Below are 17,334 nucleotides of genomic sequence, written 5' to 3'. Positions count from 1 at the left end.
CTTTGCTAAGGTGTTCCTTACATAATTTGTGTCAGTGCTGAATCAGAAGAATGCAGATATTTGGGACCGGCAAAACTGCCATGTTACAGAAAAAAAAAGTTGATTCATGACAATGACTTTCCTGATCGACGGGTTTGCAATGTAGGCATATTCATTACCAGTGAAACAAGCCTTGCATATCACTAAAATATTCACCGGGTATCCAATAACACCCCCAAAGGAGAGAGAAAGAAGGGGAGAGAAAGAGAGAGAGAGAGAGAGAGAGAGAGAGAGAGAGAGAGAGAGGAGAGAGAGAGGGAGAGAGAGAGAGAGAGAGAGAGAGAGAGAGAGAAAGAGAGGATGGGCAGGAAAGGGTCCACGCGAAACAAGCGATTTCCAAAATTGAGATATTTCAACGCAAACTTTTATTGAGTCATGCCCTATTATGATAGGTGAATCAGGAAAGTGCATTTTCTCTTTATCCCCCCTTCAATTTTGTCCACAAATTCCACCCACCTCACCTTACTACTCCCTACAGCCGCCGTTCAACCGAATCGAACTGTCACTGGTGAAGATCATGGCCATGATGCTGGGTGACTTCGACTTCGTTGGGCTCTTCCACAGTCAGGACTACCTAGGTACTGAGAACACTCTAGATGTTGACGAGGATGATTTCTTCCTCACATCGGTCTTCTACAAGGCTATCACCTACCTCATGTTCGCAGTCTTCGTGGCTGTCATGTCCATCATTGTGGTCAACCTGTTGGTAAGTAGTCTCTGAACCTTTAATAAGGAAGTCGGTATATTACTGAAATAATCTAAAATCAACGAGATTAAATTTTAGTAGGGTTAGATAACACACAAGGTTATCACTTATGTCATGTTTGCTGTCTTCGTTGCAGTCATGTCCGTCGCTCCTGTCAATATATGTTGTTAGAAGAGCATGAGCAAATTCTCTTGTTTTTTTTAAAAGAAAACAGATTAATCATAGTATTTATGAGACGGACCCTGATCTTATCGAAATTGTTGATATACACATCCTTAGTCACCGAAACGTATTTAAAATTTAATACTCCCTATTTTTTTTTTAACACTAGGTAGTTATGGAATAGATATATTTGAATTTTGTTACATACTTTAGGATTTAATGAACACATTATGAGTTGTCCAGTTACTCAAATCCAGAAAAAAAGGAGATCTAAATCTAACTATAGTTATTACAAAGAACACAGTGCTATTTCTTAAAACTGCATATTAAATCCTGTATATTGAGTGCTAATTCTTAAACTCTATTGAATCCTTAGTTATAAGTTTACTGATGCGCCGGTAGATAATACAATACACAATCGTAATATTCATGATACAGTATTGTAATAACCTCAATTTTCCTTTCTTTCCAATATTTTTTATTTTATTTGAATGACTCTTTATCTCTTCTCCTACAGATTGGTCTAGCTGTGTATGACGTACATGAGATCAGACGAAAGGCCAAGTTTTATCGTCTTGCTATGCGGGTATGCCATTCTTCTATCTTCAGATACTACTTGAATCATTGACATTTAAGTAGATAGTGATTGAAGAATTTGATGATTCAGAATCTTACAACGTATGGCAATTTCAGAGGGGATCGTAGTGGCAATCCTCATCATTCAGTGAAATGAGACATTTCCGGCTTGATTTGATAATACTTTATTTTGCTGAATAGTTTCAGTAATAAACGGATATACAAAGAGAGTGAATCAATTGAAAATTAAGAATAAAATGAAAAGATAATGAGAGAGAGAAAAGCAAAATTAATCAGAGGAACGTGGACATGGAACAATAAAAGACCAGAGAGAATGTATCTATCTGTTCAATTATGTTATTTAATGTTATTGTATCTTGTAATTTTGAATTTTCCTTTTGTTATGCGGTCCGAGAAATAAAATGATTGATAAATAAAGAGTAATGTTTAAAGGGGCATCATTGATTTGGTATTCAACATCCATTCGTATTAAAACTCAATGTATATGTCTATAATTGTCTATCATTTCACACATTCACCATCTATCATAATGTGTACATTGGTATAGGTGGAGGCCATCATGGAGGTGCAGCAGTATCTTCCAGTCTGCATCTGGAGGCAGGTGATGCGATCCAAGAAGCGGTTCTACCCTAACAACGGATGCTGCCCCAGGATGAGGCGAGGATGCAGTGTGCTCACTGGAGACAGGAGGGTAATCAAAGAAGCGATCATGGTCTGCGAGAGGACAGCTTCAGAGGTAAGAGAGAGGAAGAAATGTTTAGATGGTGAAAAGATTGATGAATAGATAGATAGGTAGGTAGATAGATAGATGATAAATTGACAGAAATATAGAGATGTATAGATATTAGGTAAATAGATAGATAGATAGATGTATAGATACACATATGGATAGATAGATAGATAGATAGATATGTTAAAAAAAGATAATAGTTAGGTTGGTAGATTGGTAGATAGATATATCGATGTATTAAATGGAGATATTGATTTATAGAAAGATAGATTGCCGGATGGACAGATTAAGATATAGATAGATAGATAAGAAGATAGTTGAATATATAGAAGGATGGATACATAGAAAGAGAGAGAGAGAGAGAGAGAGAGAGAGAGAGAGAGCGCGCGAGAGAGATAGAGAGAGAGAGCGAGAGAGAGAGAGAGAGAGAGAGAGAGAGAGAAAGAGATGATTTATATATATATGAATTTGTAGATGAACAACTAGATAGATAGAGCAATATAAGATTCATCATCAACAGTGATCTGTCAGTTTATGACTGATTCAGTGACCCAATCATAATTCTACATGAAGACAGTGTCTCTCCAAGTACCTCGATCTTGAGCCATCCGTTTCAGCATTTCATATCCTGTTGCTCCACATTATGCGATTAACTCATCTATAACAGATTAACAGAGTAATAAGTACTAATAAGTATTCATTACCCTCTCTAATGCAGGGAGGAACATTCAAGGAGCGACTTCCTAATGATGAATTCTACACCGGCATGAAGCAGCGACTGGAATCTATTGATGGAAAGATGACGACGTCGAGCGGCCGAACGGGTGGCGAACACCCGAAGAGAGACGAAGAGATCCGAAGTATTCGCGATCGCTTCGACCGAATGGAGAGAAAGATCGACGCCCTCCTGGGCCGTAAGAAACTGAAACACGAAGACGAGATGACACGGGATGCCTCCAAATAATCTATGTGTTATAATATAAACAGATTTATCAGACAAAATGTTTAAGATTGCGTCATCATGGAGACGATTATAGCAGTAAAGATAATTATGGGGTAAGTGCTATACAGAGAGATAAAATTGTATAATCATGCAGATCGAAAGAAAAAATAATGATAGCGGGTGTATGAGATATTGCATTCTTACAAATGGCAATGAAAATAATTTTAGTGTTTAAAATGTAAATAAGCACACGTATATTTAAAATAAGTGGTTTAAACTGTAAAAACTAAAAGCTTTGTATTATATAGATTGCATGTTTAGAAAACAAGTACCATTTTAACTTTCTATGGCCTCTGTTTTTATTGCCCCCCCCCCCCCTTCTGAATGAAATGCATTAATCGATCGAAGTTTGGTACTGTCAAAATAATGAAAGACTTGCTTGTTAGGTGCCTTGCCTGTTCCATACATTGGCGATCAAGGCTTTCCCTCTACTTCTATCTCTGGTTCTTTGTAATATGTCGTTACTTCTGTTACCAGTCAGCCCAATGAACTTATCCATTTAGATGGTGCTCTGTCTCTCTTTGTTTCTCTTTCCCTCAATTTGTCCTGTAACTATCTTGTTTTTCTGTGCCTTCTCTTCTCATAATATGCCCAATAAATTTAGGTTGTCTTTTCCTTATGATGTGAAGGAGGGATCTATCGACACATGCCTTATGATAGACAATAATACTTAGTATATCGGATAAGAAGGAAAGACGAAAGATGACTCCATAATATATTATAAAGGCTTTGCTTCCTTTCCCCTTACAAAATCAAGGATGCGACTCGTATATAAAATGTGCCTACATGTATAATACAAATTTCTCTTTAACGAAAACAATGTAAGTTCATTTAAGATTAAGTTTTGAATTGAAGTATGTACCATAATACTATCGTTTTTTAAAAGTAAGTAAGGTATTTTCTGATGATAGAATTTGTCTCTTTATATTGATACTACCAAGTGTATTCGCATGTATTAAACGATATATAAATGAAGAATATTAGTATTTATCTGCTTAAGTTTTAACCTGTGACCTGATTACAGTATAAGGCATTATATATGTGTGTTCTATGTTCAACTTGTATATCTTTTGCTGCTATAAAATCAAATAAATAATACGTAGAGTAGAAAGATATCTTTACAGATTATCTTTTGAAAGAATTTTTGAGATTGCATATTAGACTCGTTTGTTTTGTTGTTGTTGTTTTATATTAAACAAAAGATAACTATAAGACGAAAACGCAGAAAAAAAAAAGAAGACAGATAATTATGGAGGAGGGTAGTGAATGAAGTAGGGGATCGAGGGGAGGGAGAGAGAGACAGATAGAGACAGACAAACAGAGAACGAGAGAGAGAGAGAGAGAGAGAGAGAGAGAGTCGAGAGAGAGAGAGAGAGAGAGAGAGAGAGGAGAGAGAGAGAGTGAGAGATAGAAATACATACTGAAAGAGGGGAGGGGTGGGGAGAAAGAGGGGAGGGTGGAGAGAGAGAGAGAGAGAGAGAAAAGAGAGAGAGAGAGACGGAGAGAGAGAGAGAAAGAGATGGATCGAGGAGTGTCAGTTTTGGAAGGTAATAATCTCGATTTACTGGGCCATATTACTAGATTTATTATTTAAATTTTGTCGGTGGCATGCATGGACACAGACACAAATCCACAATTCACATGAATAAATAAATAATCATGAATATGACCAATGGAAATACGTGTGATGCCTGCCTATCACGATTCAGCATCGGGGGGAGAAAAGGAAGAGAAAGTCATCAACGCGCGCGCCCTCTAGAGCTAGATCGTTGAGAAGTTACGTAAACAAATCAAAATGGCAGCCTCCAGGATCCCACCAAAAGTGATGAGTTTGAAACAGGTAAACGTCCATGTTTTATCTTATCAAATATATGTATGATTAGTCTTATTATTTTTTGAATTGTCACATTTCCACGCAACGTTATGATTAATGAATAATCCTTTCAGATTAGTGTTTTCTAAGTTACTGTGTAGACTTATTTATTTTTGCTTGAACGCTTGTCCTCAGTCCCATAGCTACTGTTTCTTGTAGTGTTTGCGTTGATTTTATTATGCTCTTGAATTCATAGTCCCCCCCCCCCCCCCCCCCCCCCCCCCCCATTTAGCCTTAGGCCTATGTCAGTTATGAGCTTGGTGATTTATGAAGTATGGTATTCACTGCTTCTGTAATAGTTTTGGAGTATAAGGTTATAACCTCAGAGTCATAGATCTACTAGACCTATGTATGTTGAATGAGTGTAGATCTATTGATGTATTTTATAACCCTTTGAATATTGTCTAGATCTAAAAAAATATCGAAATTCTTTTATACCTTTTTTTCTCCTCCTTTTTTGTTCTATATAGTTTATGGTACGTCAGCAGGTGATTTCACTTTACCGGGATGTGTTCAGAGCTTTACGTGCAATGCCAGATGATGCACAAAAGAAAGAGGTCAAGGCTTGGGCAAAGGAAGAGTTCCGCAGGAATCAACATCACACAGACGAGGTAACTATTGCTTGGGTTGTAGGGAATGTCAGTTTACCCTTTTTGTTGTCATTGTTGAAAATACTACCCTACCAGCAAAGCCTACCAGCAAATGTAGTGCATGCTGAAAGTTCGGAGAACATTCAGAGACCATCCCCGAGGCATGTGATGCCCTTAGGCCTAAAAAAAAAGATGTTGTATTACCCTTTGCGACCTACCCAAAAATCTTGAAATCAACAGTCAGATTAAAAATTTAAAAAATTGGTATACTGTTTTTTCGGGAAAAGGATAATAAGGGCAATACAACATCTCTCTTTTTGTAGGTCTTTTCCCATTAATGATTGAACCCCATTTGTCTTCCTCGCACCACTGTTAATCTTTAGTTCATCTTCGCCATTCTTCGCCATAGGCTGCATAGCCATTTTGAAGACTATGAGAAGAAGAAACGAAAGAGGAAAAAGAAGAAGAATAATCCTGAAAACAGAATGAATAGTGCAGGGTAGGCTAAGTGCTTTTTGTTCCAATGTGTATTTTTGTTTAGCAGTGTCTCTGGTGCTATACAGCTCCTTGATATTGCTGTTATACTTCTTCTTTTAATCATATTTTCTTGCGTTTTTGTGGTTGATTTGTTTAGATGGTGATCAAAATGATGCTGACCCAAGGCAAGCAATCTCTACGGGAGCTCCAGAAGACTGTCAACATGGCCAGGTGATGATAACTGACCTTGAATGACTTTTAACCTGTTTGCTACTGGACTTTCCATATTCAGCTAGAATTAATACACATGCCATCTGAATCTTGTAGGCAATGGGTTAAATTTGGGTTTGTGAATCTATGTCAATGAAGCAGACCTGCTGTAGAATGATTGGAAACCTGGAAACCATGATTCGGTCAGGAGCGGGACTTCAGAGTCTTGCTGTTCAAGCAAGAGTGTTGCTGCAAGCTTTATGAAGAAGAGATTGCTTGTGGATGGTAGTTTCGATGAATATGATGGAATTATGGATCATGGATGATGTCAAAAAGATTTGAAGATGACTGTAGAGAAACTTACACAGAATTTGATGAAGTGTGTGTGAATGTCTACTACATGCACCAAACCCTAGATGGTCTTTTTTGTCCAAATATGCATGATGAAAGAAGAGCTTTATTTCAGATGTTAAAATAAATTATATTTTCTTCATCAGGCATGTAACAAGCTATTTCATAAATCTCCTGCCAGGCAAACCCATATAAATCTTTCTTCACAAATAGATTTGTTTTGTTAGAACATCATTTTAATTTATTGCTTTCTGTCTTAAAGCGGAGGGAGGGTGGGATTAAATTGTAGCCTTTTTGTCTCATTCACCACCATGATTAAAAGGGTACACTTTACTGAATAGGCCTTTCATGTTATGTAGGATGTAATTATGGACAAAACAACACAATGCATGCCCTGGCCAAGTTCATTGCTTAATCCTTGTATTGACCAATGTTTTCATTGGACAGGAAGTTCATTAGAGTGCCATCCTGATATTGTGAATGTGTATAACAATAAAGCCTGTATAGGTCTACATGCAGCATTTTTTGTGTACAATAAGCATTTGCCACTCAATTTTTGATGTGTTCTTTTTTCCATGATGGATAAAGAAATGGTAAAATACCTTTGAGGTTATACTTATCTAATCTTATTATCATACCCTTTAACTTTTGTTAAATTCTCAAATTTTGATGGAAATTGTTCTACCGGTATACTGATGTTTTTGTGGGGTTTTGAAATATGAATCAGGAAGCATATAATGAACAGTTACTTCTCAATTCTATCTTGAGACATGTTGATAGTTTTGATAGGAATACTTATACTCATAGCAATTTATAATTCAACCAAAGACACTCATATTTTTAGATTTATACTACCAAAATAGTTATAAATTAGTTCAAAAGGATTGTATTATTATTTACATGTACTACTTTTGTGTATGTCTGTTTTTTTAAGCATCAGTTATTGTGCAAAAAAGAAGTCACAATTCAGTTCTTATAACTACAAATCAAATGAAATCAAAGCAATAATGGTTCCGGGGGTTGACTGGTGCAGGATTGGTCAAGTCCATTTCTCAAAAACTTTATCAGAATTGTTATCTTCTCTTATAGTTTTATCCCATAGTAGTAGCAGTTTTTTCCTATGTAAATAAAGTAGAACTAACAAGACAAGATATTGCTATGTACAAAATGATGTTTAATTTCAAATTATCAATGCAAATAAATAGTATACTTGATGAAGTTTAAAGATATTTAAGACTTTTAATAAATTTATACTTTTGACAATCATACAACAACAGAGTGGATGGATACTTTTCTGTATCATGCCTGAAAGGATGCGTTATTTTTGCACAAATTTATTTCAATTATCACATTTTCAAAAAGCAAAAGGAACAGAGAAAGTATCATAATGTGGAGAGAGAAGAGAGGGAGAGAGAAAAAGTCGGTGACAGATAGAAAGGCAGGGGGAGCGAAAGTGACAGACAGACGGAGAAGCAGACGAGAGAATCGTAAAAGAAAAATTGAGAGTGGAGAAATTTAGAGAGAAGATAAACTCAAACAATCTCATAAAGCAGAGAGACGGATGACAGAGCAAATGCCATAGGGGAGAGGGAGAGCGAGACTGAAATAAAGAATTAAGGAGATGAATATATGGAGAAATAGAGATGAAAAGGCATTAAGAGCTAAAGTTGGGAAAGAAAACATTTAGATGCAGAATATTAATTAACTTATGAGCCTGAAAACCGCATCTCAAGGAACATTTTTTTTTTTTTTGGAAAAAAAAATAATAACAAATTCTCTAACATTTTAATATGAAGTACCATGTCAGTTCATGTACATGTATTACAACGCTGGACAAATTTTGATGTCGCAGTACTCCCAGATTGTCCTCTCGAGCGTAGTGAAACACCATGGTCGCAATCTCTGACCCCCAGGGTTCCGGCAGAAATTATGATGTCCGATACCCCTCCCCTCGTTGCTGGCTTCGTCCTCCGATAGGAAGCCGTGTTCGTGTGGGTATTTCGACGTCCATCTTTGACAGGTGACACCGGTCTCGGTGAAGTCGATGTCCCCGCGGTATTCTCTTCCGTCGCCACTTTCGCTCTGGATACAGGGCCCTGAATAAACAAAGATATAGTTACATATAATCCAAAATGCTTGGCTTTTTCAAGGCGCCTATGTATTACCCTGATTAATACTAGTATGCAGTGTAAGCATAAGAGATAACCCTTCCCCCCCCCCCCCCAAACAAAACAAAAAAACGGAAAACGAAGCAAACATACAAATCACTATCATAAATCAAACAAAACTAGAAAAACAAAGACAGTATGGGAAGAAGTAGTTTGTAATATACTTTCTGAGAATGACAATACCAGCCATGGCAATTCGATGGATTTTAAAATAAAGTAACAATAGTTTGAGAGGAAAAACGAGACGGTTGATCGCTTGATATGCTTATGTAATAACAAGAAAATGCATGTGCAATCAGAGTTGTCACAAAAATGGACTGCATGGTTACCTATATAATTCTAAGATGAAAGAAAGTTTTAAAAATCACCGATGAACAACTGATAAAGGGATAAAGAAATAATATAAATAGTGAAGTTAAGTTGCCAAAAGGGTAAAATTTGCACATACACACAAACACAATCGCTCACCTTTTTTCTGTTTCTTGGCAGCTCTCACATTGCACTCATACATCCCTCTTGTCTGTGCGATATCCAGCTCGCTCAGCCCGTTGCTAGGTCGGCCAAGGTTTGCGCTGACCTCGGGAAGGAGGTCACGGTACCTCTTCTTCATCCGTATAGTAGGTTTGCCATTGGCGCTGAAGGCGTTGGCGGAGTAGTGCATGATGGAGGCGAAGTCGTAGGGAAATCCCTGCGAGGTGACGTTGGCGATGGCGATCTTGTTGAAGTTTTCCTCCGTACCCTGGGCGATGTTCCGCTGGACCACCTGAATGTACCGGTCTCGATCTTGACGAGACTACAGCAGAAAGAAACACAAAATAATAATGAGTTAGACAACCTCTTGCATAATTATATTCGATGACATGAAAATGCAGCGGGGTAGCAACTTGGCCATATCGGAAGTAGGCCTACGTGTCTCCCCCCCCCCCCTCGATCATCGAAATTCCAGGAAAAATTCTATAAAGAGAGACAGGGATCGGGGCAACGTGAAAAGTTTGACATATGACCCCTCTTGCACCCCCCCCCCCTTTACCATATAATTATACTAACTCAATGATCTTGTCCTCTCACATTCATTCATCTAGAAATTAAGCCCGGTACCCCCCCCCCTCCCCCCTCCCTCCTCCTTACCATGACTCTAGTTCCCCCTTTAGGGCTGGAGCAATCTTACGCCTATGGTACATTTACAGAAGAAAGATTTGGATATACAGTGCAGCAATAATTAAGCTCATGGTGAAGGCGGGAAATGTAGACAAAAAGAACGTGATTGGGTATAATGGATATAAATAGGAAAATGTGTATGATTCAGGGGTAAAGGAAAGGACAGGGTAAATAGTAGTTTACCTGTTCATGCCAGTAGCCGATAGCATGCCCGAGTTCATGAACGATGGTGTTGAATACATTACAACCTGGTCCCATTGATATCAGCTGCTCTCCACCTTGTCGACCAATAAACGACCAGCATCTGGAAATAATGAAAATTAAAAAATAAATAGACTACCATGCTTTCTTGTCTATCGTTCTCCATGGTGGAGGCGAGATGGTTCTGTGGTAGAGCAATGGTCTCGCAACCGGAAGGTCCCGGGTCCGAATCCAAGTCAATGCGTTCGTGCCCTTTGGTAAAACACTTAGCCTCATTACTAAATCCTGTGGGGAGGACTTAAAACCGTAGGTCCCCTGGTTGCTAAACTGACAAGCATACACATACTTTCTTAGCAGTCAGGTAAAACAGTCATCAAGCAATCGTCAAACGACACATGATATATGTTTTTAATTGTAAATTGTCATGCAATTCAGCCGAGCCTGCGAAATGATGATATTTATAAACTGAACTGAACAGAATAGCCTAAGCAATACTGCACAAAAACTGTTGCACGTACTGACCAAGAAGTTACAGAGCATTGATTTCCAACGTTGTAAAATCAAATGGCTTATTACTCACCCTGGAATGTAAGCAAATCTCAAATAATCTTGATGAGATGATTCCTTGTGGACAAATCTGATACAGGTATTCTGCTGCCAGTGCCTCAGGGCTGATCTGATCAGCTTAACAGCTTCATGATCTAGAAAGAAAAGAAAAACATTTATTAATAAGCTTTTAAGTACATGTATTAGGGCATCTTTAGTCAGGCGCGGATCCAGGATTTCTTAGGGGAGGGGGCCCAACTTTTTTTTTTTTGCTCTCGAAATTTTGAAAATCGCGCCGGCCGAAAAGTCAATAAGTGGGGGGGGGGGGGGGGGGAGTTAGTGAGCATATTTTTATTTTTTTGGTCCTCGTAATTTTAAATTTTGCACCCCACCCCCCCCCCCCCCCGCCCTCCTTGGGCGCCAGGGGGGGGGGGGGGCAACCTCCAAAAAAGGTAAAAATCACGTGTTTTTACATGATTTTTTTTTTCCAAGGGGGGGGTCCGGGCCCCCCCCCCCTGGATCCGCCACTGTCTTTAGTGGCGTATCCAAAAACTGATAAGCGGGGAATGAAAATCATATTTGATTGCTAAATCACCAACTATTGTAGGCTTCAGCTAATCTTCATATATCACATTTTTTGTTATCATTTCCTATAGGCCCGTGTCTTTATAAAGTATAATTTAAAAAAGTAAAAGCTACTACGCACTACCCCACTGTTAGCAAGAACTCTCCTAAATCTCCCAAGTTACATTGTTCCTCGGTGGGAATTGTCGTACATGGACTATTAACCTACACTTCATCCCATTTTGCTGCTGACTAACCGTTTTTGACATCCACCCCCCCCCCCCACATACACACACACATCCACCCTCTTTCGGATGGTGACGTTAAAGGTCGGTCCCCAGACGTAAATAATCATATCTGATTGATACACGTCTGTAAAAACCTATTTACACACACATACACGCATGTTCTCAAACGCCCTCCAATGTTGCCCTTATTCCCCAACATCATATTATATACTCACTAAAATCTGAATCGATGGTGTATGGTATGATGGCGTCTGGCCATCGACGATCACGACCTTTGATGATAGCACGCCGTGGGCGATGTCGAGAACCAGATCGTGACGACATCGAATGCATGCCGGCTAGCCCAAGATTCCTTCTCTGTTCCCAGTCCAGGACAATGTCGCCCTCGAAAAACGGTGTCACGAAAGAGTTTTGAGCTGTTTTAAAAATCAGGAAGAGATTGTTCTTAAAATGTACAAATTTCATAATCAAGCACGCTTACTTTTAAACTGATATACAACTTCGTCTTTTCTTCTTTTTTGTTTCTTCTCTCCCCCCCCCCCCCCCTCTCTCTCTCTCTCTCTCTCTTTATTAATTTCTCTCTCTTTCTCTCTCTATCCTTCTCTCCCTCTCTCTCTCTCTCTCTCATTCTCTCTCTCTCTCTCTCTCTCTCTCTCTCTCTCTCTCTCTTTTGTTAAGTGCCTCAGATATTAATCCAATAATAACATGACTCGTTGCATGCCAACTGGAATTTGATTTCAACTCACTTTCACCGTTTGGCGTTCGATGCTTGATGTTGCATAAATGTGCAAGGGATGGTGGGCATAGATCTGAAGAAAAAATATCAAAATTCCATTACAATACAGCAAAAATAGGTCTAACAGGTTATTGTATTTTAGTTGGAGACATCAAAAATTACATCCAATAGGAATAATGAACATGTAGTGTAATATAGATTCCTTGGTGAGAAACAGAAACGAGCAGGCAAGGAGGGAGGCAGGGACATATTGAGAGGAGAGAGAGAGAGAGAGAGAGATAAAGGGAGAGAGAAAGAAAGGGAGAGAGAAAGAAAGAGAAGGAGAGAGGGAGAAAGGGAGAGACAGACAGACAGACCGACAGACATAGAGAGAATGAGATAGGGAAAGAGAAGAGAAAGAAAGAGAGAGAATTCAAAGAAAGGGCGAGCAAGTATATATACACAAAGTCAGAAATTTAGAAGAGTAGATCTTAGGTTCACAGTCTTGGGGAGGAAATGAACGGATAGCTAGAAAGGGAGGAAGCGGTAAACCGTAAACAAATAATAATATGGTCAGGGGGAATTCCCTATACGGTCAATGATAGCTTCATAAACCATCTTTTTTGCATCTCTAAATATTCCAGCGAATACCCCAAAGGGAGTTTTGACTCTCATCTTTAGCCTTGCACATGAGCAAGCCTAGGGTTGCGAGCTTATGATGAGTCATAATTAAATCAACTGACAACCAAGTCCTTTATCTATGACGTAATTGTTGGGGGAAAAAAAATCTTCTTAACAGGTGATCACATTTGATGGGAAATCCAGAATGGGTCTTTGCAGGGTGTATGTTCCTCGTATACTAGTATTTTCATTTATTTAGTTTTGTTTGCATGTGCATTATTCCTATAGTCAAGGAATGAACAATATTATATAACGGGGCGGAATGATGTATGTGTATACGCTTTATCCTGAAAATATCATATTCATCCTATATTTGCTCCTATATCAGTGAAAATGCTTATTATTAATTGCGCTGATAAGGCAATAAAAATGCCAAATGAATGTGAAAATATAAACTTATTTTGACTGTGTTTCCATAATTGTATTAACCAATTGATAATAATTAACGATGAACAGAAAAGTGACAATTAAGAATGTACTACAGGTTGGGTGTAGTACACCCCACCCCCTCCCCTTCCTCCTCCTCTTTCTCCCCCTCCTACATGGGGAAGACGCCCCTGAATAAAAGAAAAGGTTAATTATTTATCCGAATAACTCCCGCATACATCTCTGCATGGGGCAAACCTTGCGAATTTAGGATTGTCCATCGTGCCAGGCTGCCAGCATTGGCAATCATCATACGTAATTGATTGAATTTACATCGAAGCCAAGAATTCGTCATTAGGGGAGTATTATTGCACAAGCGACTATGATCATGCATTTCCATGTTTATATTAACTGGATTGACGATACTCTTTCCATATTTTACAAATATATTTTCTAAAAAAACAAAAAAATAATAAAATAAAAGTACAAGGGCATCGTAAATTGACAGCAATATCTGCTAACAAAGTGTGAAAAACTAAAGATTACCATGAAGAACAATGAAGACGTTTACTTATCAATTTAATCATCTGGGTGGGGAAGCGAAGACTGTAAGTGGCATAAGGAGCCTCCCTGGAAAATTGATGATTTCAGGGGAACTTGCAATTCTGGCAATACCGTTGTTGGATGTTTTATTTATTTATTCATTCATTTATATTTGTTTTAATTTGGAGGGGGAGGGGAGAGACTCCATGACATTAAAATTTGATAAAGAAAGATTCTTACTTTGATTGATTTGCCATGGATCCCTGGTCTCCTCATCGTCATTACTCGTAGTCGCTCTTATCGTCGACATCGGAATCATAGGAGCACTCCTCAACCGACGGTGATCATCGACATCCATCGATGTCAAGTCACTGGCTACGAGTGGCCAGTTGACCACGGCTCTGCTCCCGGCGGGGAGAGGTTGGATCATCGTTATCAAGACCAAAAGGAGGAAGTACTGCAACTTCATCGAGTGAGTAAATGGCTCCGACGTCATTTTTATTTTTTAGTATAAATGAATCCCGTTTTATAAAAACAATTTGTCTGTCACGAATTCCTTTCAAGTCATGAGAAAGCCTCGTTATCTCGTTTAAAAACGAATTAATAAAAAGTGTAATTTACAGGACTACTGATCAAAGTTAAGAAAAGCACCATCAGTCGTATATAAACGTACAAAAGTTATTTCAAATGTTTCCTCTCAACCATAGTCGGCATGCTTCGTGATATTGCAGTCGATACCTTACACCAATACTCCTGATAATTATGCTGAAATAAAATTAATATAAGTTCAATAATGACAAAAATGAAAATATCACAGCTGTCTTTAAGTTGAACAGAAATGAGAATCGAAGCTAAGCGTGTCCTTATATACACGCGAATAACGTAAGAGGCGAAAAGCTGCATGAGATTGGTACGTATATTGTATTCTTTGAAAAGGATACACAAAATAAATTGAATTTTCTCTTTTTCCAGAGCGGTTGATGACAAAGTTTATTGGATTTATCAGAATGTGGTATGTGACATTGAAACCGGGAATGCGATTGACGTGTCTGTTCAGAAATTCCAAATTAAATAAATTGATTTCGGGCGACAGTTCGGCATGTTCGTAAGTTGTAAGGGGACATGTCTAAATTATCCTGTTATCCGATGAGAAAAACATACCAGTATAGTCAGAATTATGATGCGTTATATCCTGAATAAAAAACGTGGCATCATACTCCAAACAATTTAATGAAAAATGGCTTACGTCATTGAAAACATCATCAAGAAGTCTAAAGAAATGAGTTTTTTAAAATTCAATTGTGACATTTTTCAGAAGAAACTCCCCCCCCCCCCTTTCAAACAAGGTCTTCCGGTTATACGGATGCCTATAGTAGGATAATCAATGGCGTTTTTTAGGGGGCGGTGGTGTAGACCCTTCAGGAGCGGTATTGATTTTCCTGTGCGGGGGGGGGGGGGAGGGGTGAGTGGCCAAATAGTGCAAAAACAAAGAATGAGCTGAAAGGTAAAAGGGAGGAAAATAAAAGAGTTCCTCGAGAAAGAGGTTCTTGAAACACATACGCTTTTGGGTGTTTTTATGTAATAGAGGCACAATAAGATTTCACAAATTGATTGAGGACATTGGTGAAAAAGCTGCTAAATTAAACTGCATGGCAGAACACTAGACACCAAACCTCGACTCGATCTCCGCTTCAAAATAATGTACAATTTTTCTTTATGAGAGAAATGAATAAAAACCTATGAAAACAAAAAATAATCAGAGACGTGTTGGGGCCCGGCGTCGAAGAGGCCGAAGGGGGCGTGATCTGACTCGCCATCGGTTATATTGTTAAGGGTATAGAGTTGGGTTGTGACTAGCTTTATTAAAGTTTGTGGTTAGCGTTATAAAGTGACCTACCTGCATGGGTTGGGGGAGGGGGGTGGCAGCGAATCAGAGACGGGGCCCAGTCGGAGGGGGGGGGGGGGGGATGAGTGACGTACACACCTTCGGAACATTTGTGTTAACTCGTTATAGTATATGATCAGAGCCGCAACTGGGTTGATTGAAGGTTGGAATGAAGTTAAGAATTCCCATGTTGAGCTTTTAATTTTTTTTTTTTTAATCGCTCAGCTATAAGTTTACCGACGCATATATTTACACAAGTATAGACCCTCAAACTACGCGAACTATTAATTCTTGACTTGTAGACAACAACATCATCAGTAGCGACAACAACAACACATTAAAAACAACGAAAATTAAATGAAAATGAAATAAACAAAACAACCGAAGAAGATTAACCTATTGATTCCATCAGTATATATACTGCAAATATAACTTTTATTATAATGGGGCCGGAAAAGTCATCTCTCTAATTAAGTCTCCCGTAAATGAACCTGTTGATTCGATGATGACGCTGCGTATTGAATTAGACTATTAATAAACTTCGATAACATAAACACACATAGGACCCATTCAAAATGATTGTGAATGAACGCCGGTCGTGATGTAGCAATATCGTCAGCGAGATGATGATTATAATAATACTCACGTCCAAAAAGTAGCAATCTAGATCATCAGATGTTTTTTAAGGGTGTCGAACAGGTAGTGACATGCAACATAATATCCGAGAGAATGATAAACTTTTTTTACATTACACCTCAGTACGAGTGGACGTGCATTGACAGTTCAAGTTCGTGAAAAGTATAAGTACAAAGATTAAAACCTTTGTGCTATTTTGATTGATGGCTTGTTAATCTATAATCCCTACACGCATATTGGCGGGACAACGACTGAAAGAGTGCTTTCAGATCTATAGGGTGGAGTTGATAAAAGAAAGCTTTAACAGGAAAAGGAAGGGGCAAGTAAAAGAGAATAATGGTCGTCCGAACCTTGGGCCACCGAAACTGAGCGCTGAATAAAGACCCAAAGAATAGATGGACGCATCAACTAGTTAAAGCTTATAAGCAGCTGAAGATTAATCGAGATTAAAATCATCTTGAAAGGGCCTCGAATCAATATTGCATTCGTCCAATCAGCACACATTTTCTGTTTTTTGGATGCAAACTTAGGCTTGGACTCCATGCAAGAAGGAGGTTCTATAATAATGTACAGGTGTTTTCTTCTCTTTTCTATTTTCGTCTCTCTTTTTTTTAAAGTGACTCGGTAACATTTGATTTGATTTGACTCATTTATTTATGTTTGATTTTCTTTTTCTTTTGCATTTTTACAAATATATAACAAACAAAATATTGCAGATTTTACACATTTCAAATGAATATAATGTCGAATAAAGTAACTAATCGAAAACACCAAACAGGAGGGTTGACAGAGTAAGCAAAGCTTGATAGCATGACTACCCTCAATGGATACATAATAATACGAATATGGTGGAACAAATATTGGTAGAAGGGGAAAGAGAGAGAG

At 38.4% G+C, this 17,334-nt stretch overlaps 3 protein-coding genes across 3 annotated transcripts; 2 read left to right on the top strand and 1 right to left on the bottom strand.

Moving 5' to 3' along the window:
• The first annotated feature begins 520 nt into the window (after nt 1-520).
• LOC100893525 (transient receptor potential cation channel subfamily A member 1 homolog) lies at nt 521-4,348 on the top strand. Its single transcript, XM_003731496.3, has 4 exons — nt 521-745; nt 1,425-1,493; nt 2,052-2,240; nt 2,953-4,348. Exons 1-4 carry the CDS (start codon nt 557-559, stop codon nt 3,196-3,198), a joined length of 693 nt encoding a protein of 230 aa, XP_003731544.1. The 5' UTR covers nt 521-556; the 3' UTR covers nt 3,199-4,348.
• Nucleotides 4,349-4,985: 637 nt separating this feature from the next.
• On the top strand, nt 4,986-8,006 carry LOC584969 (LYR motif-containing protein 2). Its single transcript, XM_784813.4, has 3 exons — nt 4,986-5,077; nt 5,581-5,721; nt 6,335-8,006. Exons 1-3 carry the CDS (start codon nt 5,033-5,035, stop codon nt 6,410-6,412), a joined length of 264 nt encoding a protein of 87 aa, XP_789906.2. The 5' UTR covers nt 4,986-5,032; the 3' UTR covers nt 6,413-8,006.
• LOC100893675 (zinc metalloproteinase nas-6-like) lies at nt 7,892-16,585 on the bottom strand. The gene is made up of 8 exons (XM_030995021.1): nt 16,460-16,585; nt 14,169-14,693; nt 12,370-12,432; nt 11,839-12,039; nt 10,846-10,966; nt 10,248-10,368; nt 9,375-9,699; nt 7,892-8,834 (listed from the first exon to the last, which is right to left on the bottom strand). The coding sequence occupies exons 2-8, from the start codon at nt 14,422-14,424 to the stop codon at nt 8,560-8,562; spliced, it is 1,362 nt and encodes a 453-aa protein (XP_030850881.1). The 5' UTR covers nt 14,425-14,693; nt 16,460-16,585; the 3' UTR covers nt 7,892-8,559.
• Nucleotides 16,586-17,334: the final 749 nt, after the last annotated feature.

Source organism: Strongylocentrotus purpuratus, unplaced genomic scaffold, assembly GCF_000002235.5.
Source record: "Strongylocentrotus purpuratus isolate Spur 01 unplaced genomic scaffold, Spur_5.0 spur5_scaffold_21, whole genome shotgun sequence".
Lineage (NCBI taxonomy): Eukaryota > Metazoa > Echinodermata > Echinoidea > Camarodonta > Strongylocentrotidae > Strongylocentrotus > Strongylocentrotus purpuratus.
This window is presented reverse-complemented; position numbering and strand designations above follow the sequence as displayed.